This window comes from Erpetoichthys calabaricus, chromosome 9 (genome assembly GCF_900747795.2).
Source record: "Erpetoichthys calabaricus chromosome 9, fErpCal1.3, whole genome shotgun sequence".
NCBI lineage: Eukaryota > Metazoa > Chordata > Cladistia > Polypteriformes > Polypteridae > Erpetoichthys > Erpetoichthys calabaricus.
In genome coordinates this window covers 194,784,442-194,802,803 of record NC_041402.2, presented here as the reverse complement: position 1 = coordinate 194,802,803, position 18,362 = coordinate 194,784,442, and the positions used below count along the sequence as shown (strand labels likewise).

The window sequence follows — 18,362 nt, the reverse complement described above, 5'->3', positions numbered from 1 at the left end:
CGCCCAGTCCGCCAAGGGATTTCCGCCCGCTCAAAATCGTCATCAGATCGCGCCGAACGGGCGCTCAGTGGGTTGTGTGATGGACTCCCGGAGAAGAGTGTTGGACTGTTGCACTTAGACAGACCTTTTAACTACGCGAGTGAGTCTAGCCGTGCTTAGACATGGCGAGTTGGACCCCCGAGGTGATGGCTGCCTGGAGCACGCTGAGTTCGGGACTGGTGCCAATTTCGGCACACTGGAAGGTAAGTAGAACAGAAAAATGCAGCTGCTTGCATGCAACTACGAGGGTACGGTTTGGGCCATTTCCACGCTTGTCATTCACTCTTGGTTTGATAAGCACTTTAAATCGGAATATGTCGCGCTTTTAAAGTAAAGCGCACTGGCGCTTCTTTGGATTTCAAAGCAATACGCCTTTTAATGCCTGTCAGGGAGTGGGACTGACCTTTTTATCCTTAGCCAAGTCTAGGATGATCCGATTTTCAAAGTCTGGTGTAGCCTGTACACTTCCGTTGAAAAGGTTTAGAACATCCCACTTGTTTCAGTTTTTTTATGGAAATGCACGCAGTTTGACGTCTTAATATTTCATGAAATCAAGAAAGCCAAATGGTGGTAACCCCTTTGATTCAGGGTGCCAGTCACTCCTGCAAGACACCAACTCTGCCCCAGACCATCACACGTCCTCCTCCATGTTTGACAGTTGGCGTCACACACTGAGGACCATCACCAGCTGGACGGCATACAAACACCCTGTGTGATGAACCAAGGAGTTCCAATTTGGATTCATCAGTCCATAAGACTTTCTTCCAGTCCGTAATAGTCCACAGCCGCTATTTCAAGGCCCTGTTGTTTCCTTTAAGGATCGGCTTTCTCCCTGCCACGCGTCCTGACAAACCCGCAGCACAAAGTCTCCTCTTCACAGTCCAGACTGACACCTGCTTTTGTCGACCTGCAGTGTTAAGCTTTTAGGCTGTGAGGCGCCTGCCTGTCATGCCAGCTGGGGACCCTCAGAAACTTGTCTTCTGATTGGGTGGTGACTCTGGTTCTGCCAGATCTCTTCCTATCAGAGTTGCCAGTTACCTTTGGATTGTGTAGGACGCCACTGGACTCCCCGACACTTTGATTTGTTTGGCAGTTTCTCTAAATGAAAGGCCTACACTTGTAAGGCTAACAAAGCTCTGGTCTCATTTCATGTGTTAATTGCCATTTTCTTGTCATTATCACTTGAATTTACAACTTGTTATCAGTTTTTGCCTAACCTAAACTTTAAATTTAAACCTCTGGCAGTTTACTGCTTACCCTTTTCACCATTTTAGGTCATCCATTGCATTTCAGATGATTACATTTGAAGAAAAACTAAAACTTTTGAGTGGGAGTGTATGTGTGTTAACTCTTGCCCACACACAATGCCCGTATTCATTTGTTTGTTTTGACTCTTCATCGCCAGAGAGGGAGAGAGGTTGGACATTTGTGCCGATAACTTGTTGCGCCGCACCCACCACACGACAAGCCACCTGCATTGGGACCCGAGTGCAGCGGGTGACACATCAGCACCACACTGAGACAGTGGGAGGTTTTATTTAACAGTGGCTGGAGTGCCAGTCCTGCCTCCAACTCCCGAGTCTTCCCCATAAGTTGGAGGACTTGCTTGCAGAGCTGGATGCAGAGGGATTAGGACAGGATAAAAACATTTTCACAAATAGACATAAATCACTACACAGTTTTTGAAATTAAATATTTTATATTTCATAAACATCGGTGCTGCACCTTTAAGCATCTCCGTGCATTTAATACACTAAATTTGTGGACAAACCCAGTGCATTTAATTGTGCGTAACCCTCCTTAATGCATTTTGGACAAACCCAGTGCATTTTATTTGATTTCACAGGTCCATGTTAATAATGATAATACCTTTTATTTATACAAAGGTGCCTTTCTAAGCACTCAAGGACACCGAACAGACAGTAAATTAAAAAGCACATTATAGACAAAACTTAAAACACAGAAAATATAAAAGTTAAAATGAAACAAAGCTACTGTTTTCATAAAGAACACGCCATTTTAAACAGATGGGTTTTAAGTTTACATTTGAAAGTTGAGAATGATTCAATATTTCTAAGCCAAGTAGGTAGTGAGTTCCAGAGCGGCTGAATGCTCCGATCCCCATGGTGGTTAGATGGGCGAGAGGGATGGTCAGGTGGATGGAGGAGGAGGATCTAAGGTTACGGGAGGGAATGGCAACATGAAGAAGGTCAGACAGATATGGAGGAGCAAGATTATGAATGGCCTGAAATGTTATCTATCTATTGTGGTGGACGGCCGGGACACCCCTTCAATGTATGTCCCGGGTGAGTAACCAAGGGCTGCTCAATACCTCCCACAGGACGCTTGGTGGCAGCCTCCCTGGCTGATGGTGGTGCCTCAGCTTCCCTCAGGGCTCCATGGGAGATAGAGTTCTCCACAGCCCTGTTAGGATCTGGGGTGCTGCATGGGTCCCTGAGCCTGGCTGGACGACTCTGCAGCCCCGCCCGGAAGTGCAACCGGAAACAGGTGATCAAGTACCTGGATCACTTCCGGGTGGACTATAAAAAGGGGCCAGCAACCACCACTCGGTGGCCAGAGTCGGGAGGTGGAGGATGAAGCTAGGCAGGAGGAGCGGTGGTGCCAGAAAGCAGTGTTTTTGTGCTTGTGACATTTGGACTGTGTTGTGCCTGTGGGGTTCACGGGGAAGATGTGCCCCACAGGTGAAGAAAATAAAGGTTTTCTTTGTGCTTTTACACGTGCCTCCGTGTGTGTCTTTGCCGGGTAGGGCGCAATAAAGCGCTATTATTACACTATCTCTCATATAGTGACTTTCACATATCTGTCTGCGTTTCTGTTGCATATCGGTTTGCTCTGTGCACAGCCCCATGTGGATGCTCATGACATCGTGAACCTTCCTTGGACCTGCACACCTTGCTCGGAAATGTCCCAAGTGTTGTACTAATCTTAGGTAAATAAATAGACAGATTCTGTTTATTTGTTTCTGTGATAATCAGCCTATTACGCTCGTTTAGTTGCCGATTTAAATTCACCCACTTTGTGCCTTCGTGTGACCTGCAGATGTCCCCTCCATGGCAGGTTCTTCCCTGTTCCCCTATGTGGTCAAAGAAAGGATGTGTTGGAATATTTGGTAGGTATTTTCTGCAAAAAAGAAAACGATAACGAAAATTATAAAATGAAAATGCAATCTTTCTTTTTGTAATTTCATTTTCAAAGTCCGTGCGCAGCTGCAAAGGACAAAGAATTGTGGGAAATCGAGGTGCAAAGCCCCGCCCATTGACCTGCTCTATTTGCATGTTGAGAACTTGAAAATGAAAATGCAGAGTGGAAATGTTTTTTCATTTTTGCAGCTTCATTGCAAAAGAGATAAAGAATAAAGTAAGGTCAGCTGGCCAGGAAGGACAGAATAAACAAAAAGAAAAACACCAGATGTCTGGAGAAAAAAAAACTAACAAACTCTGCAGGAGTTCAGAGGCCACGAGACCACCCAGCCTGCCCCCACTGGCCATTCTGCCTAACATCAATGATGTCAATCAGTCCTCACGACTTCCAGGCTTCATGTGGAAGAATTAGACGATGATGATGGTCATGTGGACCTCTGGCCTTCAATCCATCAATGTAGGGACTGCCCGGTGCTTTGATCTTGTGGTGGGGACGAACTGGAAAAAGAACAGCAGAAAAAGTAAGGGTTAGTACAGATTTTGGAGCCATGAAAACAAATAATAATTCAATACATATGCAGAATATCAGGGTTACATTCAAATAAAGCTGTGAGAAAGTTAAGTTAACATAATGAGTTTTTAGCAGTTTGTTTAAAGTGCTCCACTGTATCAGCCTGGCGAATATCTATCAGTAAACTCGTATTCCAGATGTGAGGTGCATAACAGCCAAAGGCCGCCTCACCACTTCTTTTACATTTAGCTCTTGGAATTCTAAACAGACCCTCATTTGAAGATGTAAGGTTACGATTTGGAGTGTAAGGTGTAAGACATTCCGAGATTTAATATGGAGAGAGATTATTTAAGGTTTTGTAAACCATAAGCAGTATTTTAAAGTCAATTCTAAATGGCACAGGTAACCAGTGTAGTGACGCTAAGACTGGGGTGATGTGCTCAGATTTTCTTTTCCTAGTTAAGATTCTGGCAGCTCCATTCTGCACTCATTGTAATCAATTGGTGTCTTTTTTGGGTGGTCCTGAGAGGAGTGCGTTACAGTAATCTAGACAACTGAACACAAAAGCGTGAACTCATTTTTCAGCATCTTCTAAAGTTATAAGAGGTCTAACGTGTTTTATATTTCTTAAGTGAAAAAATGTCCCGGTAATCTGACTAATATGGGATTTAAAATTGAGGTCCGAGTCAATAATGACCCCTAAATATTTACCTCTGTCATTACTTTTAATCCTAGTGGATCAAGTTTATTTCTAATACCTTCATTATATCCATTTTTGCCAATCACTAAGATTTCTGTTTTAGTTTGAGAAAATGTCTACTCCACTCAGAAACACAAGTAAGACATTGGGGTCAGTGAGCCAAGAGAGTCGGGGTCATCAGGCGCTGTTGATAAATACAGTTGTGTGTCATCGACATGACTGTAGTAGCTCACGTTATGCCTTGAGATAATCTGACCTCACGGCAGCATGGAGATCGAAAAGAGAAATTAGGTTAGTGGAGATTACTCCCCAAAAGGGGAAATGTACAGGCACACCGATTTAAGATTTGGGTTATTCTTTCTGAGTCTCTCTTTTGTGACTGAATATAAAGCCAGGAGGAGGACCCTGCAGCAGGGACATCAGAGTGGCACCACCTCCTGGGGCTCCAGCCACTAAGCACAGAAAATGACAGCACATTTGAAGTCATGGAACACAAACAATAAAACATTAAGAAAATTAACAAAAAACACATACACTTATGAAAATAATCGGTCCAATCCAGCAAAGCCAGCCGTAAAAATGAACTTACATCATGTGGGGTTCTTACAGAATGACTCCCTAAACCGATTGTTGTAGTGCTGTCTCTCACTGGCCATCCTTTGAATTTTTTGTACACTTATGATCACCATCTCTCCCCTTTTCTTGTAGATGGACCAGAAGGTGCTGGATATTCCAGTCACACGTGACGCCATGCTGTATGCGCTGGAGGTGCTGACAGATGGTGGAGCGGCGGGCATTCTGGAAGACTGGTTTATTGAGGTGTTTCAAGTGGACCTTCAGCGTAACATTTCTCCCGAGTTCTGGAGCAGCCTGGAGCAGCCAGAGAATGGGCTTAGTGAAAAACAGAGGGCAGGGCTGCTTCTGGGAGCCTTCCGGACTCTAAAAGCACGACTAGAGCCCTATTTGCAAGGCCTGGCGCTCCTAGTGGTCTGGAAAGGAGCGGAGGGCAGCTTCCTCAAGGAAAGAGTGTTCACCCTGCTCCGAGCAATCCTCTTCTTCTTACCGAGCCAGGCCTTCAAGGACAGTGTCCAGGAGTTCTACAGCTGCACTTTCCGAGTGTACATGTGGCTGTACTGTCAGGAGAAACCATGGGGAAAGAAGGAGGACCGTGTCATGAAAGGGGCACAAGACAGCACTTTAGCCGTTGAAGAGGCAAGTGAAGAAGAGGAGGAAGAGGTGGCACGAGTGGAGGAAGAGGCAGAAGAAGTGACACCAGGGAAGAACAGAGGAGCTCCTGGGCTGGATGACTGTCCCGGTTGCAGTGTACACAAGGAACACTGCTGGTGCCATGAGGCCATGGAGCAGCAAGCCGAGCTCAGCCAGATCCTGTGAGTAAAGGAGCATCTGGGGGGCTGTCATTTGGGGACAAGGGGATGGAGCCTCATCAGTGTGTCTCCCTTTCAGCCACAATCTGCAGCTGGTAGAACGGGTGTGTTCAGATGCTGTCACTACCGTCCTCTACAAGATGATGGAGCAGCGGATGGAGAAGACTTGCCGCGGGGAGTTTGACCGTCCGTTTCTCAGTGAATTCCATGAGGTAGGTGCAGGATCTGAGTCCCAAGTCCTTGAGAAAGACGAATAGTAAATGTTATGTCTTAGGGCTCGTTTATGCTTCACACTCAGAACGCTTACGTGCATACATCATGGCTGCCACGCGTTCCCAGTGTTCATTTGATGCGTCCTCTGAGCACGTCCTCAGAAATTAACACCACACGAGCGCGAGTTGCAGTACCAACAAAAAGTGTGATAAAAGTCGGAGTCTCTGTTTTCTATCTACACGTGACAGAAAGCCGCTTTGAGGATCCTACGGGATCGATGTGTGCGCTTCGATGCTTAATGAATGGCTCGATGTGGTGAAGCAAAATGCCGACATACAGAAGCATTCGTGGTGCTTTTATATTCAAGAATCGCATATTCGCCATCATAATGACACGGGGGTTAGGGTTAGGTTTACCTGATAAAGTGGCCGGTGAGAGTATGTCATAATGGACAACATGCAGTGAGCCACAGAGCAGCTGTTCATGGCCACAGAACTGCTCCCACCAACTCATTGCCCCTCATAACTCCCCGAAAATCGTCACATTCTTGTCCTGTTGTTTTAATTTCGACATTCGAATCTCCCACTGTGGTCTTTTCACCTCACAGGCCTGTCTGTCATTTCCTCCTTTCTCTCCCATTCTTCTCCGAGTCTTTGCTGTCAGTCATTGTCAGAATGTTTAATAGGTTATGAAATGGGCAATACTTATAGTGCAGAAACAAAAGTGCTCCTTGGTACGTCCCTGGCATTGTTTCACATACTGCTGCAAAAAGATCCTGCACTCAGACCTCCAAAGGTCATGCGAAAAGACCGTTTCCCCCTCAGGGATTAGTAAAGTACAGCAAATGAAAAATCAATGAATAGAACACTAAATAGCTGGTGCCATCTCATTCAATACAGAATTCACATTTGGATGAGCTCTGCTAGTTTTACTATACGGTCGTGTGCAGGGCCGGACTGGGAAGCTCATTCAGGCCGGGAATCCCAAGTCTAACAGAGGCCAGTTCTCTTGTTACAGGCGCAGACTCAAAAAACCAACATACACCATTTTGTCATGGACAGTAGATTCAGCTTTTACTCTTAAATAAATATTAGTCTCAAGACAAGCTCTGACTGCGGTGGGTTGGCACCCTGCCCAGGATTGGTTCCCTGCCTTGTGCCCTGTGTTGGCTGGGATTGGCTCCAGCAGACCCCCGTGACCCTGTGTTCGGATTCAGCGGCTTGGAGAATGGATGGATGGAAGACAAGCTTTGATAAAGTGTGGAACAACACTTCATAGATAAAGAAACCATGCAGTTCTATAATATTTATATCAGAACACATGTGCAAAAAGCACTGAACCACAAAAAGTAGTCACTGTCCGTGGAATCCTCAGTGCGTAGATTAAGTCTGTAATTTCAACTGGGAATCCTGAATCTCCACAGCCGAGCCGCTGTCCGTGTCTGGATGGTGATGCTGAATACTCATCCACAAAGTTTGAAGTGTTGGTCAAAAAAGACCACTGTGAATTTCTTTAATAGACAAAAGACTCTTTAAAAGACTTTTTAAAAGAATGCACTTAGTAAACCAAAAACGATGAACCATTTTGTGTAGCATACTCAGTCCCTCTGTCATCAGAGCGCTAAGGCTTAACTGTCAGAGCATGAGAGATGCACTTCAAAAATATTAAAATAAAGTAAAAATAAGACATGCTCATTCACAAACTTATCTCTCTATTATATAAAAAAATCCCTCGATGAGACTTTTTGGAAGAGAGATTTTCTCAAGTCCCGCGAGATGAGACTTTTACCTTGAGATTTTTTCAAGTCCCGCCCTCCTCTCAATCATTTTTCAACTACGCCCACGGTCCTCTCACCTCTCATTTGTTTGAATGCTTTTGTCAGACATACTTCCTGCGCTCTCTGCTTTTATACATTTTAACGTTTTCCTCACTTTTAAAATCACAATCAAAGCAGACATATTATGTTCAGGGCGGCACGGTGGCGCAGTGGGTAGCACTGCTGCCTCGCAGTTGGGGGACCTGGGTTTGCTTCCCGGGTCCTCCCTGCGTGGAGTTTACATGTTCTCCCCGTGTCTGCATGGGTTTCCTCCGGGCGCTCCGGTTTCCTCCCACAGTCCAAAGACATGCAGGTTAGGTCGATTGGCGATTCTAAATTGGCCCTAGTGTGTGCTTGGTGTGTGGGTGTGTTTGTGTGTGTCCTGCAGTAGGTTGGCACCCTGCCCGGGATTGGTTCCTGCCTTGTGCCCTGTGTTGGCTGGGATTGGCTCCAGCAGACCCCCGTGACCCTGTGTTCGGATTCAACGGGTTGGAAAATGGATGGATATTATGTCCAAATCTTATTGAAGAATTTCATCACAAAGGGTTATCAACAGTAAAAATGAGTACACGGTCAATCCTGGCACCGAGAAACAAGGAAGTCAAATGAATTAACGCCAAAAATGTTGAATGGTTACACTGCAAATTGGTTAAATGCTGTAAATTGGACAATGTATAGTGCCCGAACCCAGCACAGACAGAGGCACGTGTAAAAACACAGAGACTTTTGTTTTTCTTCACCTGTTGGGCACGTCTTCCCTGTGAACCCCACAGGCATAACACAGTCCCAAAAGCACTTAATCCCAACAAAACAACACTCCTGTTTGGCACCACCACTCCACCTTGGCAACCTCGTCCTTTTCCTCCCGATTCTGGCCCTGAGTGGTGGTTGTTGGCCCTTTTTATAGCCCACCCAGAAGTGCTTCAGGTGCTTGATCACCTGATTCTGATTGCACTTCCGGGCGGGGCTGTGGAGTTGTTCCAGGCCGGCTCAGGGACCCATTCAGTACCCCCTGACGGCCACCCCAGATCCCAACAGGGCTGTGGAGAACTCCATCTCCCATGGAGCCCTGCGGGAAACTGAGGCACCATCCTCAGCCAGGGAGGCTGCCACCAAGCGTCTTAGGGGAGGTATTGAGCAGTCCATGATTGCTCCCCCGGAACATGTGTAGAAGGGGCATCCTGGCCAGACATGGGACCCAGCCGCCCACCACAATGTGTATCAATAGACTACGCTGAAACAGTTGGTGGTGATGGTGCGGAAGATGAAAACATCAACTTACAGTATCACAAAGAATATCTACAACTGTTAACACCGTCCGGTCTTACAACGCACAAATTACTGTACAAAGAAGGATGTATCCAAGAAAGGTAATGTAGTACTTATTCCACGGATAACATTAGACAACAAAGGAGATCTTGATATGCCATTCGTATTAAAACGTTTACAGTTGCCCTTTAGAATAGCTTTTGCTATGACAATTAACAAATCACAGGGACAAACATTCGAAAGAGTCAATTTATTTAATAAGGAGAAAGAAACGAAACTCATGGGCAGTTATATGTTGCGTTGTCATGATGAAAGTCCAAACATGGAATCAAAATTCAATGCGATGTTGACGAAAAGTTAATTAAAAAATTTGTTTTTATTGAAGTGTAAGTTTAAAAAGGATTTGTGTGTTAATTTCAAAGCCAAACAGAATGAAAACATATAACGCAATGAATACCTCGAATGCAACATGAAACATAATTTTCTTTCAATTTATTACATTTTACTATTTTTTACTAAGGTTAATTACTCGCTGTAATGTAAAATAGGTCTATTATGCATATCTAACAATTCCCATGAAAATAACAATCTGTTTAAATTGTACATCTGCTTTCCCATACATGAATGGCAGAGCCATGAAGTGGCTAGTGCATAGCACCTGTCCGGGGGGCTGGCAAGGAAAGAAAGCAGGGGGCAAAGCCCCCTAGTCTTGAAATAAAGAACAACAGGTACATTTACAAACACAAATGATTCCACTCACATATGTGTTTCATTAATAAAAAATAACATAACATGTCGTGTAGCCTCTTCAGTCCCTGTGTCATCATAGCACTAAGGTTTAACTGTCAGAGCGCAGGAGACACGCTTTAAAAATATTAAAATAAAGTCAAAACAAGACATGGTCATTCACAAGTCTATCATGAAATAAAGAACAACAGGTATATTTAAAAACACAAATCATTCCACTCATGTGTTTCATTAATCTCTATATATAATCTTCATTTGGATCTTGATCTTTGTTTGTCTGGGAATGAATTAGAAGAAGAAGCACTAGATGGCAGTAGAGAGACAGCTAAAACATAGGCATTGCATTAAGAATCTCCTCCAGGCTTATACTACTGAAGACTGTAGTACTCCAGTCACACCTCAAAACACAGACATTCAAACTAAACACATTGTTGTGCTTTAAATTAACTAATCTTTATATATAATCTTCATTTGGATCTTGATCTTTGTCCGTGAATTCCACGCATGCGTAGACCACCTTCCAGTTTAGTACGTTGTTGTTACTCACGGATGTCAACAATGTGCCGGAATAACGAAAGGGGTGGTGGACAGTGTTACGCTGGTTAGCTCCTGAGGCCTGGTTACAGAATGAGATTGCTGAAGATAAAAGGTACGTGCTTACGTAACATATGAATGAAAGAAAGACAGTGGGTAAAATGAATGACAATGTAACAGCACGGTCTGGAAATTATTATTGTTACGTTGTAGCCGGCGAGTGCTGCGCGTCTCACAGTTGTACCGTGGCTTGCTCACATGTCAGTGAAGTGATCCCTATTTATGCTTTAAAGAGCCTGGATACCTATGTGTCCCCCTTTTCTGACCATTGCTCCGTGTATATTGCCTTACTCTTTGGATTGCCACAAAGCAACCTGCGAGACTGGAGAAAGGTTGAGAAGAGATCGTGAGAGGAAACGACAGCATCATGAAAACGAGACGGACTGTGGACGGAGAGAAGCAGAAATGCTCCTACACCACCACATAATTACTATTCGGACAGTGATTCCGAGTAGGCCGTTCCTATCGAATCAATGTCCAAGGGTTTTCTTTTGTAATTTTGTTTCCCTTATAAAAAATCCTAATGCTGTGCGACGAAAGGCCCAGTTCACGACTGACAGCCGTGTTTAAACAGGGAGCCCTTCACAGACAACTTTAACATGCACAACGTAGTTGGGCGCACATGGCTAGTATAAAATAAAACATTTTGTGTTGCCTATTCATTCACTCGGAGGGAAAAAGCAGAAAAAAAAATGTTAAAATGTGAGCGTACGCTAAATTTCATTAAAATTTGAAACAAAAATAAAATGAAATAAATACATGGTAACAAATACCAAAACTTGTACAACATGCAAATATAATTCCAAGTATGTTATAAACTTTTCAACAATCATCATCTATAACTTAAATCACAAAAGTGGCAGCCGTACACACCTCTCATCGTTGCGCACCTGTCAGAGCACAAGACGCATGCAAAGTCAAAACTTGATTTGAACAAAAACAAGAAACCCTCCAAACAGAAAAGATTTGTGCCCACTGTAGAGCAGTAACGCCTGCTCGTTTTCCAGTATAACTAGGGGGCTTCATCCCTCTTTCCCCTCCCGAAAAGGTCAGTGCTGTGCCCCGTTGTGAAGAGGGGGGCCGAACACACCCCAAGGAGACATGCTTGCTTCTCCGAAACCCCCTCTTAAACGGTGATACAATGGGAAACACATAACAGTTGTTTTTTTTACCTCCTCTTTGCTCGATCAGCTGCTGCTTCTGCCATGCCATATGATCTGCATCTTGTGTGGCGCTTCAAACGTTTAAAAGCCTGTACAGCAGCTGTCCTATTCTGTCTCACTGCCTTGTCTCTCTTCTCCCCCAGACATCCTCAAAACCTATTCGATCTCTTTTTGCTGTTCCATTATTTCACCAAGTAATATTTTCCATTTGTTTGCACTAATGTTATCTTTACTATCATTTTTTTTGAGACTTTCAAATTTTCGTACTTCCATTATCTCTAACCTGCTCTGCCAGTGTATCACGTCAACGTATTTAAATTCTTTACGACGTTCTACTTTGTCTTTTTCCAGCCCTGGGCCTGGTTAAATCTCTTGGCACAAAGTCTAGGCTCGCTTAAGAGCTGAGAGCACAGGAAGTGTGTCTGCCAAAAGCATTCCAACAACTGAGAGGTTAGATGCCGGTGGTCTTGTTTGAAAAAGTAAGTAGGGCATGACTTGGAAAAGTGACCTTCTCACGGGACTTGCTTCCAAAGGTTGTAAGTATGATGTGACATGACCGTCTCATGGGACGTGAAACTGTCTGTCTTCAAAAGATCACGTCTCGTCGCAGGAAAAAAAGTCTCATCTCGTCCCAAGATTTTTTTTTATAATAGAGAGATAACATTCAAGCATTTCACCATCAATTTATTTCACGGGCTGCTCTGAGTTCAAGGCCAGGCAGCAGGCCACCATTAAAGCTCCCTCCTGCTGATTGTAAACGTCAGTCCAGCTCTGGTCGTGTGGCAACCCATCACAGACGTGTCCGCTACCCATAATTCATTGATGCCCACCCGGTCTGCTCAGCCCAAACCGTACAGTATTGTCTGAAATACTGAGGAGTGATTGGCTGTGCAGGCACCACTCATGATTAGTCACTAAGTGTGTTAAGCGTGGGTTCCGCAGGTTTGTTAACAATCATGAGAGAGCAGGATTTCTGATTCACTACGTGGGCTGTGGTTTGCATTGTCATAACTGTGGGTGGTATTCGCTAGAGTGGCATTTGAGGACATACTGTATTGATCTATTGGCTTGTTACTGTGGTTGGATTTTTCCTAAACTGCCTCTGCTCTGATTTTATCTGTGTGTCTCTGCCATTTCCGGAAGCTCATTGCCCACAAGGCAGCTGGGGCGTCATAGTAAGTAGGTGGTGAGCTTCAGCAGCCGGAGAGAGTGAGAATTCAGACTATGAAACCATCTGTTTTAAAACCCACTGCTGTCTGTCTTTGACATCCTGAGCACTTTGACAGTTTTTAATTTGATGGAAAGCACGTAACAAATTTTCAAAACAGTGTAAAGCAAACCGTCACTAATGTAGGAACGACTCATCTAATCCTCCAAAATGTGTCATTCACATTTCCTGTGAGCTGCAATTTCAGGATTGTGAAATCACAAACCTTAGCCTATGGGTCCTTCTGGTATGAAATCCAACAATGGACTCCAAACCTGCAGAAATATTTATAAATCAAAAATGTGGCATCTGTCTCTTTGATAAAGCAAATAAATACCAGAGAACAGCCCAGAAGGTTGCAGACGCACTCTGGACAGCTCCAGATAAGAACTGGGGCATCGTTGTCATGCATTATCATATTAGTTTCCCATGATTCTAATGCTTCTTTGGCTACATGGCGTTGCTTTATTGACATGCATTTCAAACACAATAGAATTGTTCTTTTTCTCCACGCTCTCTCAGACAAGCACATGAACATAATCCCGATGTCACATAATAAAACCGTCTTTTAGAAGTCAATTAAAAGGAAGGGGAAAAAAATAATTTGCTGCAAAAAACAAGTCACTAATAAGGACAACAGTTAGAATGAAAACCTGCAGCCACAGTAGCACTCCAGGGGCCTCATGTATAACGGCGTGTGTAGAACTCACACTATAACATGGCGTAAGCACAAAAGTGGAATGTGCGTACGCACAGAAAAATCCAGATGCAGGAATCTGTACATATGCAAACTTCCACATTCTTCCGCTACATAAATCCCGATCAGCGTGAAAAGTAACGCACGCGCCTGCTGTCCTGCCCCAAGTCCTCCCAGAATTACGCCTCTTTGAATATGCAAATCAATATAAATAGCCCTTAAGCTCAGCCTTCTGTGAAAAGACAATGGAAAAAGCATGGGGGGGAAAATATAAGAATTTCAGCGAATACCAAGTGGAGGCAAAGAAAACGTACTATTTGTTGGTTTAAACAGTGAAATAAACAAGAAAAGGAAGTTGATCGAGTGACAGAGTGTGTTGGAGAAACTCGAAAGCTCAGGTTCACAAAGTCGCACAGTGCCCGAAATAAAAAGTTGTCAGATATCAAAGTCGTCGTGAAAAGCCGAGTCGTAGCCCACCGTCTGAGTGTCATATGGAAGCTTATTAGGGTACAGAGACAAAAAAAAGGCACACAGTGGGAGAAAAGCACGAAATGTCAACTTCAGTCTCGAAATTTCCACTTTAATCACACAGTTTATTTTGTCATTAAAGTAGAACATCATAAACTTCATCTTAAAATCGTTTAATTTACTAGTTTCTCAAATCCCATCGTAACTAAAGTAGCACGTTAAATGCTTTGTATTGTATTTGATCTTCTATGTGCTCTATGTGTGTGAATCACGGGCTTTCTCTTCCTCCGACAGGACACAGAATCCATTACATTTGTAATATTACAGCTCTCTGAATAATCCAAATACTGAGATGTGTACTTTTCATGATGATAGGAGTTAAAGTATGTTATTAAACATGGGAACACGGTGGCGCAGTGATTGTGCGCGACCTTCAATAAATTTATTACAGCAGTACAGTCTCTTTCAAATGTACTAACCCCCCAATTCCTGTCCTTACCTTTCTTTCTCCAAATACCCAATCGCCACACAATCAGCTCTGTAATAGACGTTAAGCCATCTGTAAGCTCAAAACGCTGATTCTTCAAAACTTTTAAGGACCAGTGAAATATCTTCGTAGTACATGTTTAATTATTCTATCCTTCACACCAGTCCCAGTGAAGCATACAGTGCGAGGAAGGAACGAGCGCCAGATCCTTGCTAGTATAGCGACATCGTGTCCTTTAATTATTAACAATATAGATTATTTAAATGAAGTTAAAGTTTTATCTGTATAATATAATAAACATATTTTGCTGAATTTCATCTTAAAAGTGATATCGTCATCATCTGTAAATACGCGCTTTATAAAGTGGCTCAGGTTGTGCAATATTATAACTGTAGTGCAAGTTTACAGTGAGGTGATTGTACTTATAAGTACAAACATTTCTACAAGGAGCACTTGATGAACTGATTGATTGCGTGTACAGCTCTTGGGATGAACCTCTTTCTGAACCGCGAGGTCCGTACAGGAAAGGTTTTGAAGCGTTTGCCGTGTGAGAAGCAGTTCAAATAGGAAGCATGGCTGAGGCAGCGTGTGCTTGATGCTGTATACTGATAATTCTCTTTCCGATCAGCTGCTCCGAGTGGTGCAGTGAGAGTAATATGGAAGAAGATGATCTGCTGTGGCAACCCCTAATGGGAGCAGCTGAAAGAAGTAAAAGAAGGTGCAGTGAGAGTAACCGCGCTAAAGCAGCTATGGTATTTGGAATAGTTTGACCATTCCGTGAACCATTATATTGTTACTGGTTTATTACAATCAGATGCATTAAACTAATAAACAATATGCAGTTAATTTCAGTGTATTTATAAAGCCGTGTCAGGGATGTGGATCTGAAAAAGAAAGGGTAACCACACAGGAACAGTAGCACTGCTTTGACGCCGGGTGCCGCCAGTCTACAACACCCTGTGTTTCCAGCAGAGGGCGCTAGCTCCTTAGGATTGTATTCTTTAATGAAATGCAGGAGATATGTGAACCATGTAGCCCAGGGGTGTCAAACTCCAGGCCTGGAGGGCCGCAGTGGCTGCATGTTTTCATTCTAACCCTTTTCTTAATCACTGACCAGTTTTTGCTGCTAATTAACTCATTTTCCCTTCATTTTAATAGCCCTATTTATAAGGATTCAGTCCTCTGAATTTATTCCTTTCTTCATTAAATGAGAGCCAAACAGATATGAGATGTGAAACAAGCCAACAGATGACCAGCTAAATTGGAATTTCAAACTCCAACCAATTTTCACTCCAACCAGTCTCTTAATAAAAAGCTGATTCTTGCTGTTAATCAAACTTGTTATTTAATTCCACAGCTTGTTGCTGCTCTCATTCTGCTACAGCAGACATTTCTAAAACTGTTGATTTTCTGTTTTTTTCTAAGAACATCATCAAAATGTTTTGGTGACCTGAGAGATCAACCTTACTGAGGCATTCACCTTTCGTTATTTTCAGATATTGTGTGACGGGCACACAGGTGAGCTGGTCATGTGGCGGCTTGTTTTGTGTCTCATTATTGTTTGGCTGCTATTTAAGGAAAAAGAGACAACTAAGGGGTCTGAGTCAAGTTAATTAAAACTAAGGCAAAAGAGGTTAATTAGCAGCAAAAACGGCTCACAAATGAAGAAAGATAGAATGAAAACCTGCAGCCACTGCGGCCCTCCAGGACTGGAGTTCGACACCTGTGATGTAGCCCTTCAGTAACTATGGTGGAAATAATCAGACGAGAGAAATATGGTGAAGCAAGGAGGTATATGTGTTTAACTTGCTTTAAAGTGCGTCTTTCACTCCCAGTATAAAATGTAGCATAATCATTGATATATGCTTATGCAGGCTGAAGAGAAGCTATTAGAACAGTACAGTCATCGTCCAGTTCTTCATTGGGGAATGCTGATGAATGTACACTCAGATCAGCAGAGTAAAAGGCACATTCTGACGGCTTCTGGCATCTAGATGGTTACTCACCATTATAAATACTCATATTTTGCATATTCAGTGAGCTTTTTATGAAACTTGCCAGGTATGGATAACTACCATTTGAGCTACGTGATTTATGGGCTGTGCTCTAAGACCCAAATAGCACATTCTCCTCTATCTGTGCACAGAGCACCTGCTCTGATCACTCATGACCTCTGCCTGAAAGTGATGGCTCAGACCTGAGGTGATGGGTCAGGGCTGCTTTAATCAACCAAACTCCCGGCCAGAAAGAACAATCCCACAGAATTCATTCATAGGGAAAACTCTCTAAATAGCAGCCATATATTGATCATCACCAAACACACGTTTAAATAGCCTGCCTGAGTCATCGTATCTATCTATCTATCTATCTATCTATCTATCTATCTATCTATCTATCTATCTATCTATCTATCTATCTATCTATCTATCTATCTATCTAACTATCTATCTATCTATCTATCTATCTATCTATCTATCTATCTATCATATAGTGCCTTACATCTATCTATCTATCTATCTGCTAATTTGCGTTGTGATAGAAACCTGGGCGTCAGCACTCAAGCACAATCCTGGGTTCAAATAAAGGTTGGTTTATTAACCAAATCCTCTCAAATATGTCGCCACAACCTCAAAAACACAGGTTTTTTTCTCTTCTCACAATACTGCCCTCCTCCAGTTAAGTGTTGCTGTCCGTCCTCCCAACTCCAACTCTCCTGGATAAGGGAGTGCGGCCCCTTTTATTACAGACCCGGGAGTACTTCCGGTGCCTGGGCAATCGCCCGATCATAGTATTTCTGGGTCACACCCCGTGACTCCAGCAGGGCTGCCCTGCCAGACTACATTTCCTGGCATTTACAATACAATACAATTTATTTTTGTGTAGCCCAAAATCACACAAGGAGGGCCGCAATGGGCTTTAACAGGTCCTGCCTCTTGACGGCCCCCTAGCCTCGACTCTCTAAGAAGACGAAGTAAAGACCCTTGTAGGAAAAACAATGGAAGACACCTCAGGAAAGGCAGTTCAAAGAGAGAAAATACAATACAATACACCGAACAGAACACAAGTAATCCTCAATACAATATAAACATTACAAGGACAGAGCAGAATTTAACAGTAGATGATATCACATAATAGCAGAGAAATGGTTCAAATCCTGACTTCACACTGGACGCTGACAGCCAGGGCTGCTGCCGTCTAGCGTGCTGGGGGAATAAAAAAACCCCAGTGAGGTCTTTTCTTTTTAATGGGCTCTCCATCCACCCTTTCCGGTCCTTCCTTCCAGGTCTGCTCCCTCTCCTGGCCGGGATGCCCGTCCAGCCCATGTGGCATCTACAGCGAGTTTTCAGTTGTATTTATTTATGTCCTTAATTACTAATAAAATAATATGTTTGGGCTAAACCTCACAGATCGCAGTCCCCAGGTGCCCTGCCTCCACTTCATTACTTTCATCCCTCGTGGTGTACAGACAAAGCAGAGCAGCACTTATCAAGAATATAACAATAGCAGCTAAATGAAATGAAAGGACTGAGTTCAAACTCGTAAAGTCTGGCTGTAATACACTTTTGCTTTAAAATCACAAACCTTAAACAGTTCTTTCCATAAAGATTAAAGGTAAGACATGAGTCTTAGAGACAAGTCGTGTTAAGTGGCTCTGCAGGTGGACTGATGTCATGGACTGTGCCTTCAAATGTAAGGTGGATGGAGTCTCTCTGGTGGCCTTATTGTCTCTTTCTCATCTCTCCAACTTGCCCTTCTTTATGCCATTAGGCACAGGGGGGGATTCCGTAGGTTGTGATGTTACACACAGATAACTGGCCAGCCGTGCTAGCGATGGGCTGCTCTGCCTTAACACTTTCATCACAAAAGGATGTGAAAACGATTTATCTTGTCAAGGGAGCTTTATC

General features: G+C 43.4%; 1 protein-coding gene across 1 annotated transcript in view; it reads left to right on the top strand.

The window, feature by feature from the left end:
- Positions 1-40: 40 nt before the first annotated feature.
- Positions 41-18,362, top strand: part of anapc2 (anaphase promoting complex subunit 2) — a 49,875-nt gene continuing 31,553 nt past the window's right edge. Inside the window, exons 1-3 of the mRNA XM_028808749.2 lie at positions 41-242; positions 5,120-5,799; positions 5,876-6,008. Coding sequence (XP_028664582.2) covers positions 162-242; positions 5,120-5,799; positions 5,876-6,008 — 894 coding nt within the window. The 5' untranslated portion in view covers positions 41-161. The remainder of the gene's footprint in view (positions 243-5,119; positions 5,800-5,875; positions 6,009-18,362) is intronic.